We start from the raw sequence: 24,266 nt of genomic DNA on the forward strand, positions 1-24,266 counted from the left end.
TAATTTTGAAATTTCTTGTAAACTGCTTAAGAGATTTTTGCCGCAATCAAGCAACTTACAGTGGTACCTTGAGTTAAGAACTTAATTCGTTCTGGAGGTCCGTTCTTAACCTGAAACAGTTCTTAACCTGAGATACCACTTTAGCTAATGGGGCCTCCCGCTGCCACCCCACGATTTCTGTTCTCATCCTGAAGCAAAGTTCTTAACCTGAGGTACTATTTCTGGGTTAGTGGAGTCTGTAACCTGAAGTGTCTGTAACCTGAGGTATCACTGTATACATTTTGTTAAATAAAAACAATTTGCCAGCAGCAGCAACAGCAGCAGGAGAGATCATTTTTAAGCAAAGCAGCGCGGTCTGACATGGTTATATAAATGTTTATGCAGTCTGGATGTAACAGCTCCATGTACCAAACATTTCCAAATCTTGTTGGGCAAACAAAGCACAGACAAGCCCATCTCTGCCTAGCCCCTCAGGACTAGATGTGCAAGCAGAACTGAATCGGAATCAGTTAAAGTGTTTCCTGTATGCCTCCTATCTGACTTAGGCAACGAGAAAAAATGTGGATGGTTCCAGTGGTTGAAAACAGCTGAGCAGCTTTTGAAACTAATTATAAAAAGTACAATGGAAGGCGAAGGTGTTCTTCCTAAATCTTGAAAGTGGAATAAAAAGTGGAAACCTGCTCCCATGAGTTCTTTTTGTTGTCATCGGAGAACCTTTGCATCTCCTGGATCAGAGCTCAGCCTTCCCACCCACCTCTCTTCATCCTGACCCTTTGTCAGCTGCACTGTCTCTGAAGCCATGTTTTCGCTGCTGCTGCAAGTGTACGCGTTAGAGGCCATAGCTCAGTGTGAGTGCATCTTCCTTGCATGCAGAAAGTCCCAGATGCAGCCCTGTCGTCTCCAAGTAGGACCGGGAGAAACTTCTCTCTGAAATCTTGGGGAAGCCACTGACATGCCAAGGTGGACAATGCAAAACCAGATGAACTTTTGACTTGGTCTAAGGCAGCTTCCTGTGTTCCTTTGTGTTAAGGCAGAGCGGTCCAAGCCCACTCCCCAACAAGCCTGTCCTCGCTTCCTCCTCTCAGCCATAGCTGTCATTCCCTCCCTGCTCTGCCCCTCGTCCTGGCAGTGACTCCAGACTCCACAGCAGGATTTGCACTTGATTCCCTACCCCCCATCTATCAGTCGTTCCTTGGTTTTTGAACAGCTTAGTTCTCAAACGTTTTGGTTCCTGAATGCCACAAACCCGGAAGTGAGTGTTCCAGTTTGCGAACTATTTTTGGAAGCCGAACGTCCAACAGGGCTTCCGTGGCTTCTGATTGGCTGCAGGAGCTTCCTGCAGCCAATCAGAAGCTGTGCTTCGGGTTCTGAACGTTTTGGAAGTCAGAACGGACTTATGGAACGGATTCCGTTCGACTTCCAAGGTACTACTGTACAGTGGTACCTCGGGTTAAGAACTTCTGGAGGTCTGTTCTTAACCTGAAACTGTTCTTAACCTGAAGACCACTTTAGCTAATGGGGCCTCCCGCTGCTGTTGCACCGCCACTGCAGGATTTCTGTTCTCATCCTGAAGCAAAGTTCTTAACCTAAGGTAATATTTCTGGGTTAGCGGAGTCTGTAACCTGAAGCATATGTAACCTGAAGCGTATGTAGCCTGAGGTACCACTGTACTGTGCTTTTATGTAGATGATTTGACATCACACTTTTTGTCCATGCCAAGTCTTTGCCTTGTGCGCATTCACAGCTAGTCCTGAAGGAAGGTTACTGTGGCTGCGAGACCATGATGACTTAACCCAAATTTGGCCAATCCAGCTGGGATGGAGCTCAAGCTTAGCATGCTATGTGCTGCACCAGTACTTTGTAAACATTTATAATCTTCAGGAGTGTCTCCCCCGTCCCCACCCTGTGCATGTTGAAAAAGCTAAAAATATCCCAGATTCAACCTTGAATAGGCCTTGCATTCTGCTGTTGCCACTGCTGAATAAACTGAAGCAGCGTAGAGGAAGGAATTGATGAGATAATTAGGACTGCTGTGTCATTTATGTTATGCACTGTTTTGGGCTAGCACAATTTCACATCCCCGTTATTGGATTGTTTGTCTCATTTTTTAAAAAGGAGAAAACTTGTCCCCCTGTCTCTTAACTATTTAGCTTTTGTTTTGCGATCTTGGCTCTTTGGGAACTCTCCTGGCAGACAGGCCTCTGCAAATACATTTTCTCTGTTTAAATTTTGCAGGTGGGAGCTCAGCAAAGCAAACGACCTGGGAAGGGGGTCACCGGGTTCCCACGCTTGCCTACTGGGCAGGGAAGATCCCGGCAAATGCCACGGTTCCTGTGATGTTGAGGTAAGAGAATGTAACAGTGCCTGCTGTTCTTCTGGGATCGTTTTCAAGATTCGCCTGGAGAGGGGCGTTGATGGCCAAACCCAAAACTGGCGCAGGCTTCATGTGGGGAACAGCTGAACTGCTCTGGCATGAACCGGAACTGCTGAGAACATACATTCCTGGGAAGTGGAGGAACCTGCCATTTCCAGAGGGATAAACAGAACAACAAAAATGGAGGCGTTGTCCTGAGTTAACCAGTAATAAACTCTGTTAAGCACCCACAGATTTATGCAACCCTCTGCACCCTTTAGCCCCTTTCTCAGACCTTAATAAGGATTAAGAAGGAGGCTTTGGGGGGGGGGAGGGGACAAAAAAACCATGTGGCTGTTTAGGGTGAAGGGGTTCAGAGATGCTGGCCACTGAGTCAACAACTGAGTTCTTCCAAGGGGGTTGTTTTCCTCCTGGAGAATGCTGGGTTTGAAAGTGGCCAAAAGTTAACTTTTGAGATGTTTACTCAGATAAAGATTTCAAAATCCCTGTCTCATGAGAACAGGAGTAAAAATTATTCCCCACTAATAACCTTACGTAACTTCACTTCCTTCTGACCTCATTGCTTCCAACTCTCTAGTACTTCATGCTTCTGATCAACTCAACTGGTTCCTGAAAGCTTGTGCCATAATAAATGTGTTTGTCCCTAAGGCAGCCTTTCTCAAACTTGGGTCCTCGGATGCTACTGAACTACAACTCCGATCATCCTTGTCCACTGGCCATGCTGGCTAGGAATGATGGGAATTGTAGTCCAACAACATCTAGGGACTCGAGACAGAGAACAGCTGCTGTAAGGCGATGCAATGCTTTTTGTTGTATTTGGTAACTGCATTGGTATCATGAATCAAAAACAGCTTACCGCACACAGACAAAAACCTATAGAGAGCGCCCACATTAATCCAGATGGCTTGTTGGGGACACTACTTTGAAGGAGTCAATGATGCTTGCTTCTGTATTGTTACCCTGCATGGTATTTCCGTGGATGAGCTTGGCCAAAACGTGTTAACAAGCTGTGAGTGGGAAGCTGACTGTTCAGATCTGACCTCTGTCATTAACTTTGCTTTTGGCAAACTGCTGCCTCTCATCCTCAGCTTCCCCCCATACATAAGATAGGATTCTTAATGTGGGGTCTGTCTTACAGTACTGTTGTCAGGACTGCTGAGATGGTCCTGGAAGATAGTACCCAGACCCTGAGATCATCACTTCTGAGGCCCTTCTTCGTGTGCCCCACTTCCTCCACGAGAGGTGCGGAGGATGACAACACAAGAACGGGCCTTCTCTGCAGTGGCTCCCCTTCTGTGGAATGCTCTCCCCAGGGTGATTTGCCTGGCGCCTTCATTATACATCTTTAGGCGCCAGACAAAAACGTTCCTCTTTATCTAGGCCTTTGACTGATTGACATCTAACAACAACAACAACACTTTATTATTTATACCCCGCCCATCTGGCTGGGTTTCCCCAGCCACTCTGGGCGGCTTCCAACAAAAAATTAAAAATACATGAAATAATCCAATGTCTTTAAAATGTGTTGGGAGGGGGTGATTGGGTTGCTTTTGCTTTTGTTTTTATTTTGTATTTTGTGTTTTTATATTGTGATTTTGTCTGGAGACCTGCGGGTATACGGTAGTATATAAATTTCAACAACATTATTATTGTTGCTATTGTTGTTGTTGTTGTTGTTGTTGTTAATTAATATTGTTGTTGTTGTTGAAATTTATATACCACCCTATACCTGCAGGTCTCACAAGATAAAATCACAATATAAAAACACAGAATACACTATTATTATTATTAATAATAATATTATTTACACCACTACTGAGTGTGTTTGCCTAGCTGGAATAGTCTGATAATGCCTCAGAAGGCTGTGTGTGAGTGTAAAACTATTTCACTATACAGAGGTAGAAATGCTATCTATTGCTCCTCCTCCTTTTCAATCAGCCAGCTTAACTTCCAAGGTGTCTAGCAAGCTAGGCTGCACAAGACAAGCATGTTGTGGTGAGTGCACAAAGGAGGAAACTTTTAATGCCCATTTTATTTTTTCCATGACTTTGAAAATGGGCCAAATGGCACAGGGGACACTGCTGTTCAAAACAGGGCGATCCTGTTTTTCAAAGGGACGGGGGGGGGGCGACCCTAGCGCAGGTGCATCTTGTGAGATATTCGAAAGGGATCGTGGCCACTATCCCTTCCCCTAAACAGCCCCTGGTGGTTCCTCTCCTCCAAGTCACCAGCAGCCAGGAGCACATAGTTCTGCATCTCCCATGAGGAGGCGAAAGCAACCCAGGGAGCAATCAAGGCTGTCACTGTCTTTGCTTGGGAACCAGGTGCTTCCAAGGCCAGATAGCAACAGTGTGAGATGCTCCCTGGGGCGTCATCTCCTTGGCAGCACTCCTGGGAGACAAGATCTCAGGAAGCCGCTGCGCAGCTAACACTTGCCTGAGAACCAAAAGATAAAGCACAGCCTGAAGTAGGCGTGAGTGTGGGTGTTTAAAAACCATTCTGCTTGTGTCACAGGTTCCAGCAGGTGACAGTCAGGGGTTGTCTTGCCCCAACGTTGCTTTCTCCGACAGCACCAGTGATTTCTTTTGAAAAAAATCAGGCATGCAAGGGCAAAAAGAGGTGTATTGTGTCAGGGCCTTTTCAACACTGGCTCCGGCCTGGTGCAACGCTCTGTCCCATGAGACCAGGGCCCTGCAGGATCAGATTTCTTTCCGCAGGGCTTGTAAGACAGAGTTGTTCTGCCTGGCCTTTGGCTTGGAATCAGCTTGATCCCCTCCCCCTCTATCCTTTTTCCTTTCTCCTTCTGTGATGGAACTCCTATTTGGGGACTTTGTTGGCTTTTTTTTTCTGGCCCACGTAGGACCAATCTGGATAGTTGGCCTTGGTGAAGATTTGACGTTTTCATCCCCCAAAAGTTTTTGATTTGAGTTTCTACTGAAATGAGGCTGCATATTAATCTTGTTTTTAAGTTGTATTTTAATCAATTGTTTTATACCTGGTGTTAGCTGCCCTGAGTCTTGGCTGGGGAGGGTGGGGTATAAATAAAATTTATTATTATTATTATTATTATTATTATTTCTAATCGCACCCACAAATTCAGTAGAAGGGTTATGGCCAGCTGCCCCCCCCCCGACAGGTTGAAAGAGTCTAGCAAGGCAAGGACCAAGGCAAATTGGGCCGCCAGAACAATGTGTGTACAGTGGAACCTTGGTTCTCGAGCTTAATGCGTTCCGGGAGTCGGTTCGACTCCCAAAACTGTTCGAAAACCAAGGCACGGCTTCCAACTGGCTGCAGGAGCTTCCTGCACTCAAGCAGAAGACACGTCGGATCTTCGGCTTCCAAAAAACGTTCACAAACCAGAACACTTACTTCTGGGTTTGAAGCATTCAGGAGCCAGTTTGTTCGACAACTAAGCCATTCGGGAACCAAGGTACCACTGTATTAAAAATACAGTTCTACCCTGTTTCAACGGAACTACACTCTTTTAGCAGTATTTACCCATATCCATTAGAAATTCTTCCATTATTGATTTAAATACAGATCAGGAGTTTAGACTGAGGTGATGCATCTCAGATGCTTCAGAATTTTTACTCTTGGATTTGGAATAGGGACTCTCCGTGTCCCTATTTTCCAGGACAGTCCTGGATTTACAGAAGGTTTCTGATTCGATCCTGAAATGTCCTGCTTTTCCTTAAGACGTCCCCTATTTTTGTTGGAGAAATGTTGGATGGTATGGAGTTATGTGACATGCACACACACACACACCCCTGCCAAGGAGAAAAGTAACTATGCAACCCTTAGACAGCCTCTGTACAGGGAAGCTTTTTTAATGTTGAATTTTTTATTATGGTTTATACATATGTTGGAAGCTACACAGAGTGGCTGGGGTGACCCAGATGGGCAGGATAAAAATAACAACACGTAACAACACGTAACATAACATAACAACATAACATAACATGATGTCCCTGATTTCATCAGAGAAATATTAGAGCGTGTGGGAATGTAGTTTTGGGCACAGTTTTAAGCCTCTGGTGTAGTACACTCCCTCTTGCTATCCCATAGAAATGACTGGATATGCCCTGCTGAATGTTTCTCAATAGCACATTGCAGAATGCTCTGAAAGGGAGATGAAGGAGAAACCCCAGGATCTTTGCTTTGGGATTGTAATCTGGCCTCGACCTGCTGGTAGAAACATGCCCACATCAATTCTTGTTATTTATGCTCTTTCCTTGGCTTATGTCGCGGGCTCAGGACAGAATCCTCAAAACAACTCTGTGAACTGAGACCATTATTTTCCCAAGGCCAACTGGTGTGTGTTTCCTGGCTGTGTAGGGATTTGAACCCAGGAGCCTAGGGAACCAATACGATTTCACCTTCTTCTGCTCTGGATATTAAGTCATCCGGGAAAGACCAAGCTGCTTCTCACCTCTTTATGCTGCATACATCTTATCTACTTCCCTTCTCTCGGCTCCTGTCTGCACATCACCTTTGCTTATCATCCACTGTGTACCTGGCTTAGACTTGCGGTGATGATGCTCTTAACGGTGCCTCTGGCTATTGCCATTGGGAGTGGGCTTTTCCAATTTTAGGACCTGCTATCCTTGATCCCTGCTGACAAAGGTCCGTATGGTTAAAGCTATGGTTTCCCCAGCAGTGAAGTATGGAAGTGAGAGCTGGACCATAAAGAAGGCTGATCACCAAAGAATTGATGCTTTTGAATTATGATGCTGGAGGAGACTCTTGAGAGTCCCATGGACTGCAAGAAGATCAAACCTATCCATTCTGAAGGAAATCAGCCTTGAGTTCTCACTGGAAGGACAGATCCTGAAGCTGAGGCTCCAATACTTTGGTCACCTTATGAGAAGAGAAGACTCCCTGGAAAAGACCCTGATGTTGGGAAAGATGAAGGGTACAAGGAGAAGGGGACGACAGAGCACGAGATGGTTGGACAGCGTTCTCGAAGCTACAAACATGAGTTTGACCAAACTGCGGGAGGCAGTGGAAGACAGGAGTGCCTGGTGTGCTCTGGTCCATGGGGTCACAAAGAGTCAGACATGACTAAACTTCAACATCCCTGATCCCAGCTTTTTGGACCCCAAGTCCAAAAATACTTAGAGTAAATAAGGACCACTAGATCCTTCTTGTTGTTGTTTTCAACAGTGGACATAAATCTCTTTGGGATTGCAAGGGTAAATCCACTGGAATAATAGCAGTGATCATTGGGCTTTTATTAGTAGTTGTAAATGAGTTCCTTGGGTGTGATTTCCTTATTAATTGGCATTATGTAAGCCCCTTTGGTCACGGAAATGTCTTTCCGTGCACCACAAAAGTTATTACTAATGCCATTAATTGCTATGACATTTCAGTCTTCTGCAGGCTGTTTCTAAGGAGTTAGCCCAGAACGCTGTCACAATCTGACCACTTATGCGAAGCCTTGAGGCTAAATGCTTTCATTCTCCGCTGCCTCCTTATGCTGAAGTTATGCATCAGTGCTGGTGTGTCACGGATACTGTATGGTGTTCGTAAGCTATATATTTTGGAGTTATTATTCAACGGAAAGATTGGCAGTTGTTGTTGCTTACTTAGCAGTAGTAGTACATCTATTACAATCAGCCAACCATAATTACAGAATCCGAGCCTCAATAAAACAGATGATAATGAGTGACATGTTATGATCTAGTGATCGTAACAGGTCTTTGATAGCTAAGAAGATAGCTGTTGGGAGGTAGAGCCAAAATGTAAAATGGCAACCAAGGTATTTGTGTGTCAAAAGCTCATGCCTAGTGTTTCACTGGAACAAAGCATTCTTGACTATTTTTTTCCATCAACAAGTATGCAGACAAGAGCGTGGTGTTCTGAGAATGGATTGTTCCAGTGAACCATCTAGTGGAATCGGGTGCCTTTCCCCAGAAATGAAATGCCTTCCTCTCTAAGCGTTTGGTGCAATTCTAGGATGCGTTTTAAGTCTTACTGTGAAACTCAGAGATTGTCCATGTCAAATTGGGGCTGCTGAAATCCTAGTACACACAGTGTGTTGGAAACTTGGGGCCAAGTTACATGTGACGTTTGTATCTAATGTGGGAGCAAGTTCTGTGGTATTTTCTTTCTGCTCAGAAATGTTTATTTATATCTACTTTGTTTCTGAGAAATACTTGTTATTTGTGGATTTTGGAGCACTCCTGTAGTATGAGGGACTAATGGATGGACAACAAAAGTAGGTTTTCTGTGAGTGTTTACGGTGGCAAAGAGTCTTAAAGCAAGTGGCACAGTAATAAAACTGTTAGCACGTTTCAAATGTGTTGAGATTCCTGCATTGCAGAGGGTTGTACAAGGTGACCCTTGGTTGGATGGCCAAACCTCTACTTCAGACTTGAGTAGTTTGAAGTTCTCTTTGCCAATTCTGCATTTGAACACACAGCATAGAATCATCAGTTTCATTTAGATACCTGTTTGGGCTGCCTATATTAATGTATATGTTTAAGTAGGATTGATGGAATAATCTTATTGCAGGTAATGGGTTTTGTTTGTTTTTGAATTTTGCTTTATTGCTATTTTAATTAATTTTTATTAATTTATCTCCCCTTTTTCCTGTTATGTTTATTAATTAAAACTTAAACAAACAGGCAGAGACTCACCTCCAAGTCCTCTGTTGTGAGTCACCCAGAGTGGTTGGGGAAACCCAGCCAGATGGACAGGGTATATTATTATTATTATTATTATTATTATTATTATTATTTACATTAAACTTAGGTTAGCAGCAACTGCCTCCCTGCCAGTAAACCCAATGGTTTTCCTGATCCATATTCCATGCAGGATGAATATTTCTTCACTGCACTGAGGTGATGCTAAATTTCAGTACTGTGTGTAGCAGCTCTTGGTTACATATATGATTATCCCAGTGTGAAGATATAGGAGGATTTATGGGGGTGGTGGGTGGGAGAGATTCTTTCTATCTTTTGCTCCCATCATCTCGGCTGACAGCATGTACCTCCCACATGAAGCTAGTTGCCCTGGGGAAAGGAGGAGGACCCAGCTGGCTGTATTGTGAAAAGGGTGGCATTGCTGGCTGGACTCCAGCATTTTCATGGAACAGTCGCTAAGCATCTGTTGGGAAAGACTTTATCTCAACTGTGCATATTTAACACGACGAGACCAATTATTTCTTTGGAATCGTGGGCAATTGGTGCTTTTAAAGACCAGCAGCAACTGCAGGGTTGGGTAGGGTGGACAGGAAGGAGAGGTGAATCCTTTGGCTCCCCAGCGGCTAGCAAAATCATTGTGGCACGAATGCTTGTGGGCGGGAGCCTCCTTCAGTGCACCTGGATGGCTGAGAAAGGAAGGAAGGAAGCATATTGATAAATGGCGAACTGACGTGCATGAGTAGTTGACGTCAGAGGTTTTGCATGCACAGCCTTTGAGAATATGGGACCCACTAGAAGTGGTGAGTAATGAGCAGGCGGAAATCAGGATATATGGACTTAGCTGAGAAGCTGCTCTGTGAACAAAGGTTGCCCCCGCAACTGAGGGTTCAAAGCCACTTTCAGGATCACGTATTGAGAGTTAAGTTGCAGAGGACTGTTCCTTTGGAATCCCTTCCCTACCCAAGGAGGTTCACCTGAGGCTTTTAGCTGTCCATTTGTTGTCTCTTGTATTTTCTAAGGCACTTTTGATTTCCTAATTGGTTATTTCTGTTTGTCTCTACTTGTCTCATTCATATATTCATATATATATATATATATATATATATATGGCAAGTGCAGACTCATAGAGAAAGCAGCTGATGTTCCTAGCATTCGCTGCTATGCTTTTCCTTCTCTGTGTCACTGCAAATCTTAAAACTCGTCCTTCTTTTTCTGCCTGTGGTTCCTCTGCATTTACACACCTGGGTTCTCAGCCTGTGCAGAGCCAACTCTTTTTCCTAGACCTCTAGCTAGGCAGCAGGCGCTCATTCTCTCTTCCATTGAGCGGAAAATGCTTATGAATTTCCCATGCCTCAAGGGGTGGAGCTGCTGCCTTTCCACCAAAATCTGCCGTGCCAAACTGCTTTGCTTAACGGCGTTTGATGACGAGTGCCCGCAGTGACTTTATGATTTTCCTGCTCATTAAAAAGTAGGTCAGTAAAGTAGGCCGCCCAAATGAATAAGGAAGAAATTGTGCCATCGTTTTGCGGCGACGTGCTTTGGCAGAGCTCTATAGATTGAGCGGGGGCTGTTTGTTGTGTGCGTAGGTGCCATTATCTAAGAGTTCTGATTCGCTGCATGTGACTTTTTGGGAAGGTGCATCATCAGGTTATGTAGCTAGAAGGGAAACAGAAAGCAGGCTTTAACTATCAAGGCGTCATCCAAGATACTTGCTTTCACTTGCCCTTTAACTTGATTGATTGTGCAAAAAATGCATTAATTTAACTAAGGTAAGGTGGCACTGATGCATAGCTGTCAACTTACAGATTTGAAAATAAGGGACCAGCAGCCTCGAAAATAAGGGATCAGCAACCAAAATAAGGGATTTTGCGAACACAAGTATGTTCAACTTCTGAGCCCCTCCGAGCCAAAGGCAGAAAGCCCAGCCAGCAGCCAAACGAAGCCTCAAGCGGTGGTTCCCACAGCGCAGCAACCTGACAAAGGGGATGCAGCAAGGAAAACACTATCACCTCTCCGCTGGGAAACGCTGAGCAAGGGCGAGTCCCCAGGCAACGCGGCCGATTTGATCGGCACAAGGCATGCAATCTCCCCCACCCCAGTCGTTCTTAGACTCCTTTTTGGGTGAGCAACGCAGCCAAGCAACACAGTTGGAGTCTCCCTCCTCCCTGGCCGGCAGGGAGGGAGGGAGAGGAGCTGCTTCCTTTGAAACCCGGGAAATTTAAGGGACATCAGCGGGACATGCGCTGAGATAAGGGACTTTCCCGCCAAATAAGGGACGGTTGACAGCTATGCACCGATGCATCAGTTTAATTAAGAACTTCCTTGTTAACGTTGAAGCTGTTTTGAAGGGTGGTGTTCCTCTCTATACAACCTTCCAAGCTGAGTCTCAAATAACAGACCCTGGCCTGTCTCCCACACCATTTCTAATCCCATAGTTTGAAAAAAAACAAAACAAACAAAAACCCCTCATCAAATAGGTTATTAATGAGTGAAACTGTTCTCTTTTTTCCTGGTAAGCTTGCTGGAGGCACATACTTACAAACACTTTCAAACGTTTGTGAATTCACGGCATTTTCTTTGTACTTGGACCCCATGCAACCAATTTCTTCTGTACCGCTGCATCATTGTGACAATGTTTTCTCTGCTAATTGGTTTCCCATTCTCAAAAAGGCCTCTTATAACCTGCGTATTCATGCTTCCCACTGCAAAATCTGGGTGTTCCAGGAAGGGAATGGAGTGGCAATATCCGAGAAGTTAGGTGTGTTGTGCCAAGTTTTCCAAGCCTGAAAATTGCTTTTGTAAATGAGTTTACTAGTTTGCTCAGCACAGCCAGCAAAGCGGAAGTCCCTGGAACCTCAGGATTCCATATTCACTCTGCAATCTTGTCTATGATTCCTCATAATGGACATTATCTGCCTTTTAGGGGAACTCTCCCATATTGTGTTCCACCAAAACAATGTTAACTAATATTCAAAGATTTTAAAAATGCATTACATTGCAGCACAAGGACACAAACTGCTCTGAAGGTTTTATTTACAGTCGAGTAGTATATTAATTTTAAGATATAAATAATTAATACATTTAAATACGTATTTTTGCACAAAATATGAATTTCTCAATGTGTTGTGTCTCAGAGTAAGCATTTCTAAACTTGTTTTATCAAAAAAACAAACAGCTATTTGTATGGGTATTTCTGCTTGTTTGTTTGTTTGTTTGAGCCAAGAACAACACCCTAGCATTCAAGAGATGTGAAATTTGAAGGATGACTGCATTATGATCTAAACATTAATCCGGTCCCTTTTTATTAAAATGGTCAAAGAATGAATTCCTCGAGCATCCCTAATACTGCCTGGCTTATTTAAAAAGACAACCATAAGAAAATAAAATGATATTAATAAAACCACGACTGATGTGGAAGATGTGAAGTGTGTTAGCTCTTCCTCTCCCAGGAATCCAGGGGAAAACCCTTGCTTGAAGACATCCCTTGTGTCTGTGATCGCCTACTTGCATACTAATTTGAAGAAACGAGCTGAATTGGTTCAATCTCCAGGTGATTAGGACCAATTACAAGCTTGACCATCTTCTGTTGAGCTGCTTCAGTAATCCATTTCCCATATTGTGCTGGTTGCTGGATGTCAGATCACCCAACTGACGGTGTTTGTGTGTGTATTATTTCAGTACCACACTCCATGTGTTATCAAGTGTATGATTATGGAATAATGTGTTTTGTGGCTCAGGTTTAAGCCCCTGAAATAAGAAGACTGCAGTGGAAATGTTGACAGGGTTGTTGGTGGCAACTGCAGAACCCAATGCCACTCTCATTTTCCATCCTGGCTTCCTATGGAAGCTGCTGTGCTGTACATAAGTAAAACCATATTTTCCTAGAAAGTGAATTGATGCGCTCAGCATGGCATCATTCTGATGTATTTACCCTGCTTATTTAATCCTGCCACTGTGGTTTTATCGCCAAAGACTGCATCGTGGTAGTGTTTCTGTGCTGGACCCGGCAGTACACAATAGAAGTTTATAGTGACCCACCCTGGCTCCCCATCAGTATGCAAGTCTTGACAGGAAGCTATGTGGCCTTGAGGTTTTATGGAACTTGGAGCTCAAATCTTGGTATTTCTGTGGGTGCTTGTATGGTTCCATACACGTCTGATTGTTGCTTGGGTCTCTTCTGGAACTCATGTGCATCAAGTAGTTCAGAGACTATGCACCATCACAACTAAGGCCACCTTTCTGTGCTTTCTGAAGGAGTTGCTAGCTCCCTCTGGCCTTATTGAGCTGCCCTCTGGCACTCCAAAGGCATGGGGGCAGCAGGAAAAGAAGGCCCAGTGGTAAGGGGGAAGCAGGTGCATATATAAGGGACGTGTCTCCTTTTTCTGGGCATCTGGCCTTGGAAAGAGAGGAGAGGAGGCAGCAGAACAAGGATGTCACTCATCATAGAATAGAATCATAGAATCATAGAGTTGGAAGAGACCACAAGGGCCATCGAGTCCAACCCCCTGCCAAGCAGGAAACACCATCAGAGCACTCCTGACATATGGTTGTCAAGCCTCTGCTTAAAGACCTCCAAAGAAGGAGACTCCACCACACTCCTTGGCAGCAAATTCCACTGTCGAACAGCTCTTACTGTCAGGAAGTTCTTCCTAATGTTTAGGTGGAATCTTCTTTCTTGTAGTTTGGATCCATTGCTCCGTGTCCGCTTCTCTGGAGCAGCAGAAAACAACCTTTCTCCCTCCTCTATGTGGCATCCTTTTATATATTTGAACATGGCTATCATATCACCCCTTAACCTCCTCTTCTCCAGGCTAAACATGCCCAGCTCCCTTAGCCGTTCCTCATATTGCAGTCGTTAAGAGTCGTCAACAGGCTCATCTCAGCTACCTGCCAATCTCCCATTCCCACCACCCTTCTGAGTAATACCCCTCCCCACCTTCTCACTATATAGAAGGATCTGGCAACTTCTGTTTCAGTGTATCTGAAGAGGTGTGCATGCACACGAAAGCTCATACCAAGAACTAACTTAGTTGGTCTTTAAGGTGCTACTGGAAGGAATTTTTTTATTTTGAGCATAAGGAAGCCTCGTTCATTATATACTAGCTTCCCTCCCATCGTGTTTACCTCAGAACAAACCTTAGTGAGGCCAGTGTCTTCATGATCGAGAGCTGGAGACGATAAGTGGAAATGACAACATAATGCTGCTCCGTAATTTGGGAACCCATTCTGCACTTGAGGCATTAGAAATTTTCCACAAGGTATTTGTGTCCACTAGGCATTCGTTAATTTTCCATCAAGAACTGCAGGCAATGGACCACCCTTCTCTTGAGTGACTCAGCGATATAGCCAGCTTCCTCCTAGCAAATTAACATTTGTAAAAGGGGGCGCTCGCTCATTAAAATGTGCTAATTAATATGGATGTAAATAATTTCAGTCTAATGTGAGGCTTTGGCTCAAGTTCCTGGGAGCATATTACTTGGCAGATTAGCATTTGAGAAATTGGGTTTGAGTGTCTTGCACAAAGCTCATTTTTCTGTACAATTGCTGCCCTCAATCTCAAATCAATATATCTTTCTTCTCCCCACCATTTTTGTGACCTTCCCCTACCCCCACATCCTTTCCCCAATCTAATCCTTGAGGAAATGTCCTGACAATGGATCCAACCCTTAAGGCAAAATAGTCAGTATGTGCAAATGCTATATTTTGTAGTTGGATTTGTGTTTGGGAATTGAATTTCTTTTCTTCTTAAAACACACGCGTACCAACCTGAAAAAGAGGAGGCCCAGTCTGGTCGATATAGGGTTGTTGCTTTTTTGCGTAAGTGAGGTACTCATCTGAATTCTGTACTTTTGGTGTAGAATGTGTTACGACCGAGGGTGAAGTCGCTCTTGCTTCTTGTACACTGTTCCTGTCCTGTGTTCTTCTGATCACAGTCTCTTCTCTCCTGCAGCACTTTAGATATATTCCCTACCTTGGTGTCTCTGGCAAACGCAAGCCTCCCTCCCAACAGACAGTTTGATGGTATGGATGTGTCTGAGGTCCTCTTCGGGCGGTCAAACAAAGGACACCAGGTATGGAATTAACCTTAATATTTAGCTGAATTTTTGTGTGGAAATAGTGTGGCCTTTATTACAGTGGTACGGTGTGTTTCTTTTTGCCCTTGGTGGCAACAATGGGATGCAGTCCGTAGTCCAAATCAGCTTTTTGCATCTTAATTTATCAACATTCCAGATGGAACGGCCCGAAATATTTCGTTGCCTGAAGTGAAAAATCTAAGCAGTACTCTCCATGGTGTTATTATTTAAAGTGTTCCTTTAATTGAGGGTGTGGTGGGTGGGGCACATAATTTTTTGCTTGCTTACCTTGGGTTTCCCGAGCAGGAGGGGCACAGTCCTTGGTTATATAATTTCACAAGACTTTGTTGAGGAAGAAGTGAGGAGTTCTGAACTCTCACGGTGCACTCTGAAGTTTTTTCTAATTTGGCCCTTGGAGTTTGAAACTAGCCTCAAGCTCAAAGGAGTATTGAAAAATACTTTCTTTTTTCATGAACAAGATGCTGTTTTGCTGAGGGAAATCTCCAAAACCTGAGCAAGGCATCAGTTTGACATCATGTTTGGCTTCTCAGAACTTATCACATGCACCAAGTGAATATGTGCATGTTAAATTTTGAGAAGCCATATATAATATTAGCCACTTGCGACGACAACTGCGTAAGACCTAGTGAGGAGTGGGAGAGCATTCAGGGAATTCAGGCTGTCCTAGGCATGTAGGGAATTATTTACTGTAAACAGCCAGAGCTGTAAATTAGAGAAATTAGAATGTCATCTAATTCATGATATTATTATTATTATTATTATTATTATTATTATTATTATTATTATTATTATTATTATTATTATTATTATTGGTTGCAGCACTGACTTAATATATTCTTCTTCAAAGATTTAGTAGAAAAGGTTGTATAATTCCAGAAATATTTGGAGCTGTGTATGGTGCTATTCTTTCACTACTAGTGAAATAACACACCCACAGAGTGTGGAGCATATGTGCATCCAAAATATGTAATGGACCAATAATATTATTACAGTGGTACCTCAGAAGTCGAGTGGAATCATGTTCCGGAAGTCCATTCAACTTCCCAAACATTCAAAAACCAAGGCATGGCTTCCAATCAGCTGCAGGAAATTCCTGCAGCCAATCGGAAGCCACATTGGACGTTTGGGTTCCAAAGAATGTTTGCAAACTGGAACACTCACTTCCAGGTTTGTGACGTTCGGGAGCCAAAACGTTCAACTCCCAAGGCATTCAGCTTCCAAGGTACGACTGTACTAAAATTGGTGTGCATAGGAGGTCTTTGCCTCAAGTCTTGCTGGAGCCGGTAGGCTGATGCAATCTCCTTTCCCCACTTTAGCTTTGCTTGCCTCCTGTCATTTTCTTTCTCTCTCGTTGATGGCCAGGTGACTCCCATTTCCCTTGCTTTTCAAGGCAAAACCGGTTTTTGTTCCCTCACATCACAACAGATTTCTTTTCTTAATTGCTTTGGATTCTGAAACCAAACAAGAGAAACAACAAAAATGGGTCCCAGGGTGCTTGTTGCTAGTCTTTGCCTGAACAAACAGGGACATCATTAAGTTCTCATTCAGCCTGGAGTCCTGGCTCCGGCAACTGTGTCCATTATCAATTTGTAAGTAGGGCAAACCCCCAACCCGTCTACACTCTGTCATTTTCTGTTCACATGATAATGCGAGAGCTACAAGCGTAAGCATGAGAACAGCAGTTTGCAGGGCATTTATCAGAGGGCACATTTTCTAAACGCTGCCCTCTTGCCTCTCCCAGCCGCAAACTGGAAACCTAAGGATGAAATCCTGTATGTTGTTTTGAAAGCCTGCCCCTACTGCAAGCTCCTGCACACTATTCCCACTGGGCATTTCAGATTTCACTGTGGCTTTTATGTATTCAATTTAGTAAAAAAAAATGTGGGTGCTGTAACTTAACCCTGGGGGCAAGCAGTTAAGAAGGAGAAGCATCCCCATAAGACAGAATGTTCTCTTTTGCAATGGTCCAATTATGATGGTAAAGGCAGGGCCTGACATGACGGGTTCATGGTGAAATGATTGGATTGGCAAAGGTTGTGCCGTATGTAGGCAGCAAGTCTCAGATGAACCATTTTAAGAGACATTTTCATGGCATCGAATGAATGTTTTGAGACAAGTTCAAAGAGAAGGTAAAAGATTGCCTTGATGAGGGCATATGCAAGGTCTGGGTTCTCGCAACAGGAGTGCTGAGCCCTGATGGAAAGCTGGGGTGTCTTTGGCAGTAATTGGCCCAGAGGCACCCACATTTTCTGCTTTTGTCTCCTAATCACTGTTGGGGTGTTGTTGGGTGTAGCGCCTCCGAAGCTCAACCACAGAAAACAGCCATTTAGGAGAGTTGTCTTTACTAGACCAGCAACAACAAACACTACTGGGCATGCACACACTATTTACAGATGTTACAAGTAGTCTCTCTGTTTGAGCCCTGAGAGGGTCTTTTCCTTCAAAGTGCTTGCTGTGTTTAAGTCCGCAGCCAAGTCTTTAGTTCAGTTGCTTGCAAAGTCCTGCAAATGATAGGGTCCTCCAATTCAGCAGTATACACCGGGTTTTCCCTGTCGATACTGCTGTGTCCACTGTTATATGCTCGCTGCTGAATAGTAGTAATAATAATATTTATACATACATACATACATACATACATACATACATACCCCATCTGTCTGGCTGGGTTTCCCCAGCCACCCTGGGCGGCCCCCAACAGAATATCAAAAACAGAACAAAACATCAAACATTAAAAACTTCCCTAAACAGGGCTGCCTTCAGATGTCTTCTAAAAGTCAGGTGTTTATTTCCTTGACATCTTATAGAAGGTCATTCCAAGGGACAGGCACCACTACCGAGAAGGCCCTCTGTCTGTTTCCCTGCAACCTTACTTCCCGCAGGGAGGGAACCACCAGAAGACCCTCAGAGCTGAACTGGGTGTGGAGATGCTCCTTCAGGTATACTGGGCAAGGCCATTTAGGGCTTTAAAGGTCAGCATCAACACTTTGAATTGTGCCCGGAAACGTACTGGGAGCCAATGTGGGTCCTTCAGGACCGGTGTTATATGGTCTCAGCAGCCACTCCCAGTCACCATTCTAGCTGCCACTGAAGTTTTTCGTCAGTGGTTTATTTATCTGTTCTGCTGCTTAACTTGTGTTAAAGCCATTGTAATGTCACCCTGGGTCTAATTTTTAGTCAACATTTTGGGTAGAAATGAATAAGTTAAAGGACCTCAGCTGTGGTTGTCAAAATCCCTTTTTGTAAACAGATGAACTGCACCTTGTGTGTTGGTGATATAAAGAAGAAGCATTTTAGTGAGGTCTGCCAACGTGGTGACTGATTAGCACGTGGTCATTCATAATTCTACTTGTGAAGTTTGTTTTTACGGTTAGCTTTATTGCCACTAGTGTCTTTCCAATTCTGCTATGATGAACATCCTTTGGTTGCTATGTGTCTCTGTCCTTTTTCTGTTATTCAAGCTGTTGCATAAAATAAGTTATGAAACGCTCCATGTTGAATGGCAAGGGACAACATGTTCTTATGGCACATGGTTTTTTTTTGCAAAATTGTACGTCCAGTGGCTGAAAGGGGAATATGGAACAAGCGTCGGTTCATAGGGCGGGTTGTAGTTTAATTCACTTAGAAATATAATTCTTCATAAGCAGCATGTCATGACTCATTATTGTAGCAATGTCAACAAGTTGAAGGGCTTCAGTGCCAAAGTTCTGTTAACAATCTTTCTTGAAGACTTGCGCAGTGTTGTTTTTGAACATCGGGAGCACACGCTGTCCTTGAGATTAGGCCCTGAGGTGAGGAATGGTCACAGCTAGTTTCCCTTTGAGATGCATAGAGTTTGATTTGCTCATTGTGACCCTGATGCAGTGAGCTGCACAGATTTTGCCAAGGCGAGCCAACTTGAAAACAGGTGCATTATTGTAATCTTTCCCCTATTTGTGTTCTGTAAATATGGCACAAATTGAACAAAGGCAACACCACCTAATGAACTATCACTGTGTTTCTTTCCTTTCATTTTTCTTTTTGAAAGTAGGCTTAGTTTGGAGTCGGCATTACAGCAGGAATTTTTAAGGCATTTGGGATCATTATTTGCATTTATTAATTGAAATTATTTTAAACTGCCCCTCATCCCTATGGATACCAGTGGGCACGACTAAACCAATTGTATCAATAGGAAATACAATCACTTTGTAAAAAAATAATCAGGTTTGGACCAGTTTAATAAAACCAGAGCAGACTAACAGGATAGCCATTATAATATTATGCTTGAGTAATTTTTAAAAAAGCATTTTTTAAAACATATTTAGCAATTTTAACCTTTTATTAGCATAACCTGATGCCCAAAGCATTGCAGTGCCAATGCCAGCCACACCTCCAATGGCCACACTGTGTATATTGGTGCAAATGATAGTGGCAATTAGAGTAACTCCCCTTGAATTCAATGGGACTTACTTCTGAGAAGATATGCATAGGATTGTGCTGTAATTCACTTGCTGATTACAGTTTAATGTGAACTTTTGTGTCCCTCTACTCCAGGGGTAACCAAAGGTGTATCCTCCACATACTGCCTAACTACAACTCCCATCATCCCTCAGCAATGGCCGTATTGGCTGGGGAAAGAGTCCAGGAACATCTGAAGGGTGCCATTTTCGCTAAGTCAACAGTCTCCACTTGATGCTTAACGTCAGTGCCTTTATCAGTTTCCCCTTCCCATTTCTGTCACAGATAGGACAGGGAAAACCTTCTTGTTCATTTGCAGTAGAGACGATTGTTTTTCTAGTTTTAACGCAGCGTGCAGAACATGTTGCTTGCCCTAACGGGTGGCGCTGTGTCTAAACCACTGAGCCTCTTGGGCTTGCCGATCTGAAGGTCGGTGATTCGAATCCCTGTGACGGTGTGAGCTCCCGTTGCTCTGTCCCAGTGGCTGCCAACCTAGCAGTTTGAAAGCACACCAGGATGAGTAGATAAATAGGTACTGTTGTGGCAGGAAGCTAAACGGTGTTTCTGTGCACTCTGGTTTCCGTCACAGTGTCCCGTTGCACCAGAAGCCGTTTAGTCATGCTGGCCATATGACTCGGAAAGCTGTCTGGACAAATGCCGGCTCCCTCGACCTGAAATCAAGATGTGCGCCACGGTCCCATAGTCGCCTTTGACTGGATTTAACTGTCCGGGGTCCTTTAACTTTTACGTTTTTTACCTCTCAAACTTTGCATATGATGCATGCTGTTAATGAGATCTGTGTGTGATTTGTGCAACATGATTGAGTTCCTTGGTTAGAATTAAGCTGGCTGATGTTTACTTCAAATGCACCAATATGTGTCGAGCCACATGTGCACAATTGGCCAGATCATTCTGTATCAACCTTGCTGGTTTTATTCCGTTTATGCAGGCGATCAACATGTGCTGTTCGCACATCTGGGGTGCTATTATTGCTACTACCTGGTCCTTTAGGGACGCGGGTGGCGCTGTGGGTTAAACCACAGAGCCTAAGGCTTGCCAATACTGTTAGAATTCCTGCTCCATGATTGCAGTCATAGGATTGTTGTCTATCACATGACGGTATATGTTTTGACTCCACAGAGTAGGAAGTGACGGAGACAGGATGTTTGTGTTACTGTGTTCTGTGAAGTGGGACTATTGTCCTTTGTCCTTTCTCTTTGCTGTCTGATTCTAGGGAGAGAGGGAGCCATGTTGCAGTGCTCCGTGTGTGTTTATATGTAAATAAAGTAGATTAGCCAAAATGCTGAGTTCCTGAGGTCTGTCACGTAAGTTGCGCAAACTCTGCGGATCCCTAAGTGTGCCGGTGTTGGTTGGCATCGGTCGCTGTGATGTTCGGGCTGAAGAAAGCTTATGAAGTTCCCGAATGATCGACCAGGAGGGAGGGAACATGCCAGTGGGGCATGTGTCTCTGCCAGAGTCCTACTTGAGTGTAGGCTGAACTCCTGACAGATATATCACCAGCTAAATATCACAATATCTTGATATATCACAATATATATCTTCAGTGGCGGAGGGCCTTGTCAGGCCTCCCTGCAGTGGCAGAGGTCCCATTGTACCTCCCCACAGTGGTGGAGGGCCTTGCCGCACCTCCCCACAGCGGTAGAGGTGGTGGGAGTACAGAAGAGGATTACAGGTTTTTAGGAAAACAAGACAACTTAGATGGAAAACAAGATATTTCTTTCAGTGAACTTCCTTTCCTTGAGGAACAACATCTGACTTGGAGCCTTTCTTGGAAATTAGATTTTTTATTACTTTTTCATTGCAGGATAAAATATACATATAAGCCAGACACTGTTAAAAGCTGCATTGATTTTATTTTAAATTCTACCTTTGCCCTCCTATCCCTTCCCCAGAACTCTTATTTTCCAGACAAGTTGTGGCCTGTTAAAAGGCCCGGGACAAATTTGCATTCCAAGATCTGAATCCTAAAATGCTCTTGGCAACAACATTCCCAGGGGGTGATTAGCACAAGTGGGGGGAGCTCAGTTCCAGGCCCCTATGAATGTAAGCATCTGTCAGAATTTGTTCCAAGTATTTCTACTTGAAAAGATTTCTGGAGGGTTCCTTCGCAGGCTGGAGACCACAATGGCATCAGCCAGAGCAGGAGAGGAAAGTAAATAGGCCATGTAAACACTGGATCTTGAGGCTGCTTAGACAATATGAATATCTGAGAGAAAATGCTTGCTTTTATTTTCAGATTATTATTGTTATTGCCTTACATCAAAATGGCAGAACATCCCTTCACTGCATTGTCATGATCATACTAAGCTGTGCATTGGAGCTTTTCAGATTTACTTTCATTTGGATTATAATATCAGTGTTTGCCCCCCCACCCCCAGGATATTTTCAGCTAGGCATAAATTCTGGATAATTATCCCAAGTGCAATATGTCCAGTTTGGGGACATTATTCATTACAATGGTTTCACATTTGGGCAGTCAGTGACCACTTGAGAGACCAGAACTTGAAAGCATTGGTCTGGTTTTGTTTCAACCCAACAATTCAGATATTCCTGCCTCCAGTAGCTACCCAGGGATAGAATGAGATGAGAGTGAACACTTCAATGGCAAAAATGATATAAGCATCCATTATTATAGTGGTATATCAAACTCAATGGTTTCCTGAACCTCTATGGGGAAAACTCACAATGACTTCTCTTTCGTTGTTGCACGTACTGTATTTTTCTGTGTATAAGATGCCCCTGTGTATAAGACGCCCCCTATTTTGGGGGACTCAAAAGTTAAGAAAATGGGGGGAGGATATAACTGTGTATAAGACGACTCCCAATTTTAAAAATTATTTTCTAATTAAAAAAACCTAGTCTTCTACACAGAAAAGTACAGTATGTATCCTCCTTAACAACATGAATATGAAGCCTTTTGAGCAACTGGGGGGAGATGGTATTCTTCATCTTCCTTTTACGCAGTTGCCCTGGGGCTGCTCAGGCAGGGGTCTAATATCCGTTCCTCTTCCTATCTAGTGCTTCAGTAGCTTTTTGTTGCTATGCGAGGAGACTACAGAAAGACAGCTGTGTGCATTGTTGTTGAAGATGGTCATGATGTTCGATATCCCTTGATGCTCATTGAGAGTAACAGATGCGCAGTCCCCACACCCAGTAAGAAATATTCAGCATCTTGTACCCATCAGGTCTCTGGCTAAGAAGAGAGAAGCCAATGGATGACCTGATGAAACGAAGGAAGCTTTCCACTTAGATTCTGTGCTGGGCAGAAAAACCTGCTTGTTAGCTTTGGTGTCTCCAAATTCCAGGGCACTTTCCCTAACTTCCCACAGTTACAAGGAGGCATGTGCCAGCTGGGGATTTGGAGCAGCAGTTTCACAGCAGACCTGAAAACAAGCAGTTCTCTGAAGCTGTTGAGGACTGCTATGATAGAAACCCCAAACCTTCAAAACCAAAGACCAATAAAATATTGGTTAATTCCGGAACAATTTAGGAGAGCTGACAGTGTCTTGCAAGGGAGTCTCCCACTGATGGATGATTTGAGTTTAGTTGTACCTCTACATGGCTGGGCGGGAAGAAAATAATTGTGACCCCCCCCCATACAGTACAGTGGTACCTCTGGTTAAGAACTTAATTTGTTCCGGAGGTCCGTTCTTAACCTGAAACTGTTCTTAACCTGAGGTACCACTTTAGCTAATGGGGCTGCCGTGCCACCGCCACGCGATTTCTGTTCTCATCCCGAAGCAAAGTTCTTAACCCGAGGTACTATTTCTGGGTTAGCGGAGTCTGTACCCTGAAGCGTCTGTAACCTGAAGTGTGTGTAACCCGAGGTACCACTGTATTAGATGCAGACCTGTATATCGCAAAACCAAATCTAGCTGTGTTCCTTGTTGCCCTTTTCCTTGACATGTTTCAGATGTTAAATATAGCCTAAGAGCCTCTTGTCATGTTGGAAGGGTGCTTCCTTCAAAACTGCTACCCACAGAGAATTGCAGAACTCTGGATGCCCCAAACAAAGACCAGCTTGGGGGAAGGAGTGTTCTTAAGTTCAGCCTGTCTATTTGCTTATCCAGGCAAAGAACCCTTTCGGGGAAAGTCAGTTGCCAGCAGCCAAGGCAGGCTTCTTAAAAGCATGCATGCAAAACAATGTTCTTAGAAAGAACTCTTGTTAAGTATACTTACTTCTTATGATAAATAACATTTTAGAATAGCAAAATGTGGCGTGATGTAGGCGGCTGCTTTTCTTTATCGCTCAGCTTGGTTGACGGCCCCGAGCAGCGTGCGAGACCTACTTACCTGTTTGGATCAGAGGCCATTTCAAAGAATCCAAGGTGGAGCCTATCCCCAAACTTCTAGGCTGTTTCTGACTTGGTGCTGCAACACCAGCCAAGCCACTGTGTCTTTAGCCCTAAGCATGTCTGAAGCTGGATGAGCACAAAAAGGGAAAGCCAGAAGTCCCAGCTCGTTTCTCTAAACCCTAAACCAACATACCTTGGTAACAATTTCCTGCCTCTAGTTCCGTGGCCAATTAAAGCTGGGTAAGGAATGAATAATGACAGCTGTTGAGCAACAAACTCATTTACATTGTGAAAAGCTGCTCTGAGCGGGTAGCAGGCATGATGAAACAAAGGATATACATCACAACACACAGCAGTTCCAGTAAAGCTGTGTACACATTGCCGACTTGAAACACAGCTAGGT

The 24,266-nt window shown here is 43.9% G+C and overlaps 1 protein-coding gene across 9 annotated transcripts in view; it reads left to right on the top strand.

The window, feature by feature from the left end:
* Window positions 1-24,266, top strand: part of ARSG (arylsulfatase G) — a 118,757-nt gene that overhangs the window by 75,766 nt on the left and 18,725 nt on the right. For all 9 annotated transcript variants that reach the window (XR_014216736.1, XR_014216737.1, XR_014216738.1 and 6 more), the window contains 2 exons: window positions 2,236-2,344; window positions 14,969-15,089. Coding sequence is in view for 2 of the 9 variants with exons in the window: in XM_082212567.1 (XP_082068693.1) it covers window positions 2,236-2,344; window positions 14,969-15,089 (230 nt within the window). In the remaining 7 variants the exon portion in view is untranslated. The remainder of the gene's footprint in view (window positions 1-2,235; window positions 2,345-14,968; window positions 15,090-24,266) is intronic.

This window comes from Podarcis vaucheri, assembly GCF_965113315.1.
Source record: "Podarcis vaucheri genome assembly, chromosome: 2".
Taxonomy (NCBI): domain Eukaryota; kingdom Metazoa; phylum Chordata; class Lepidosauria; order Squamata; family Lacertidae; genus Podarcis; species Podarcis vaucheri.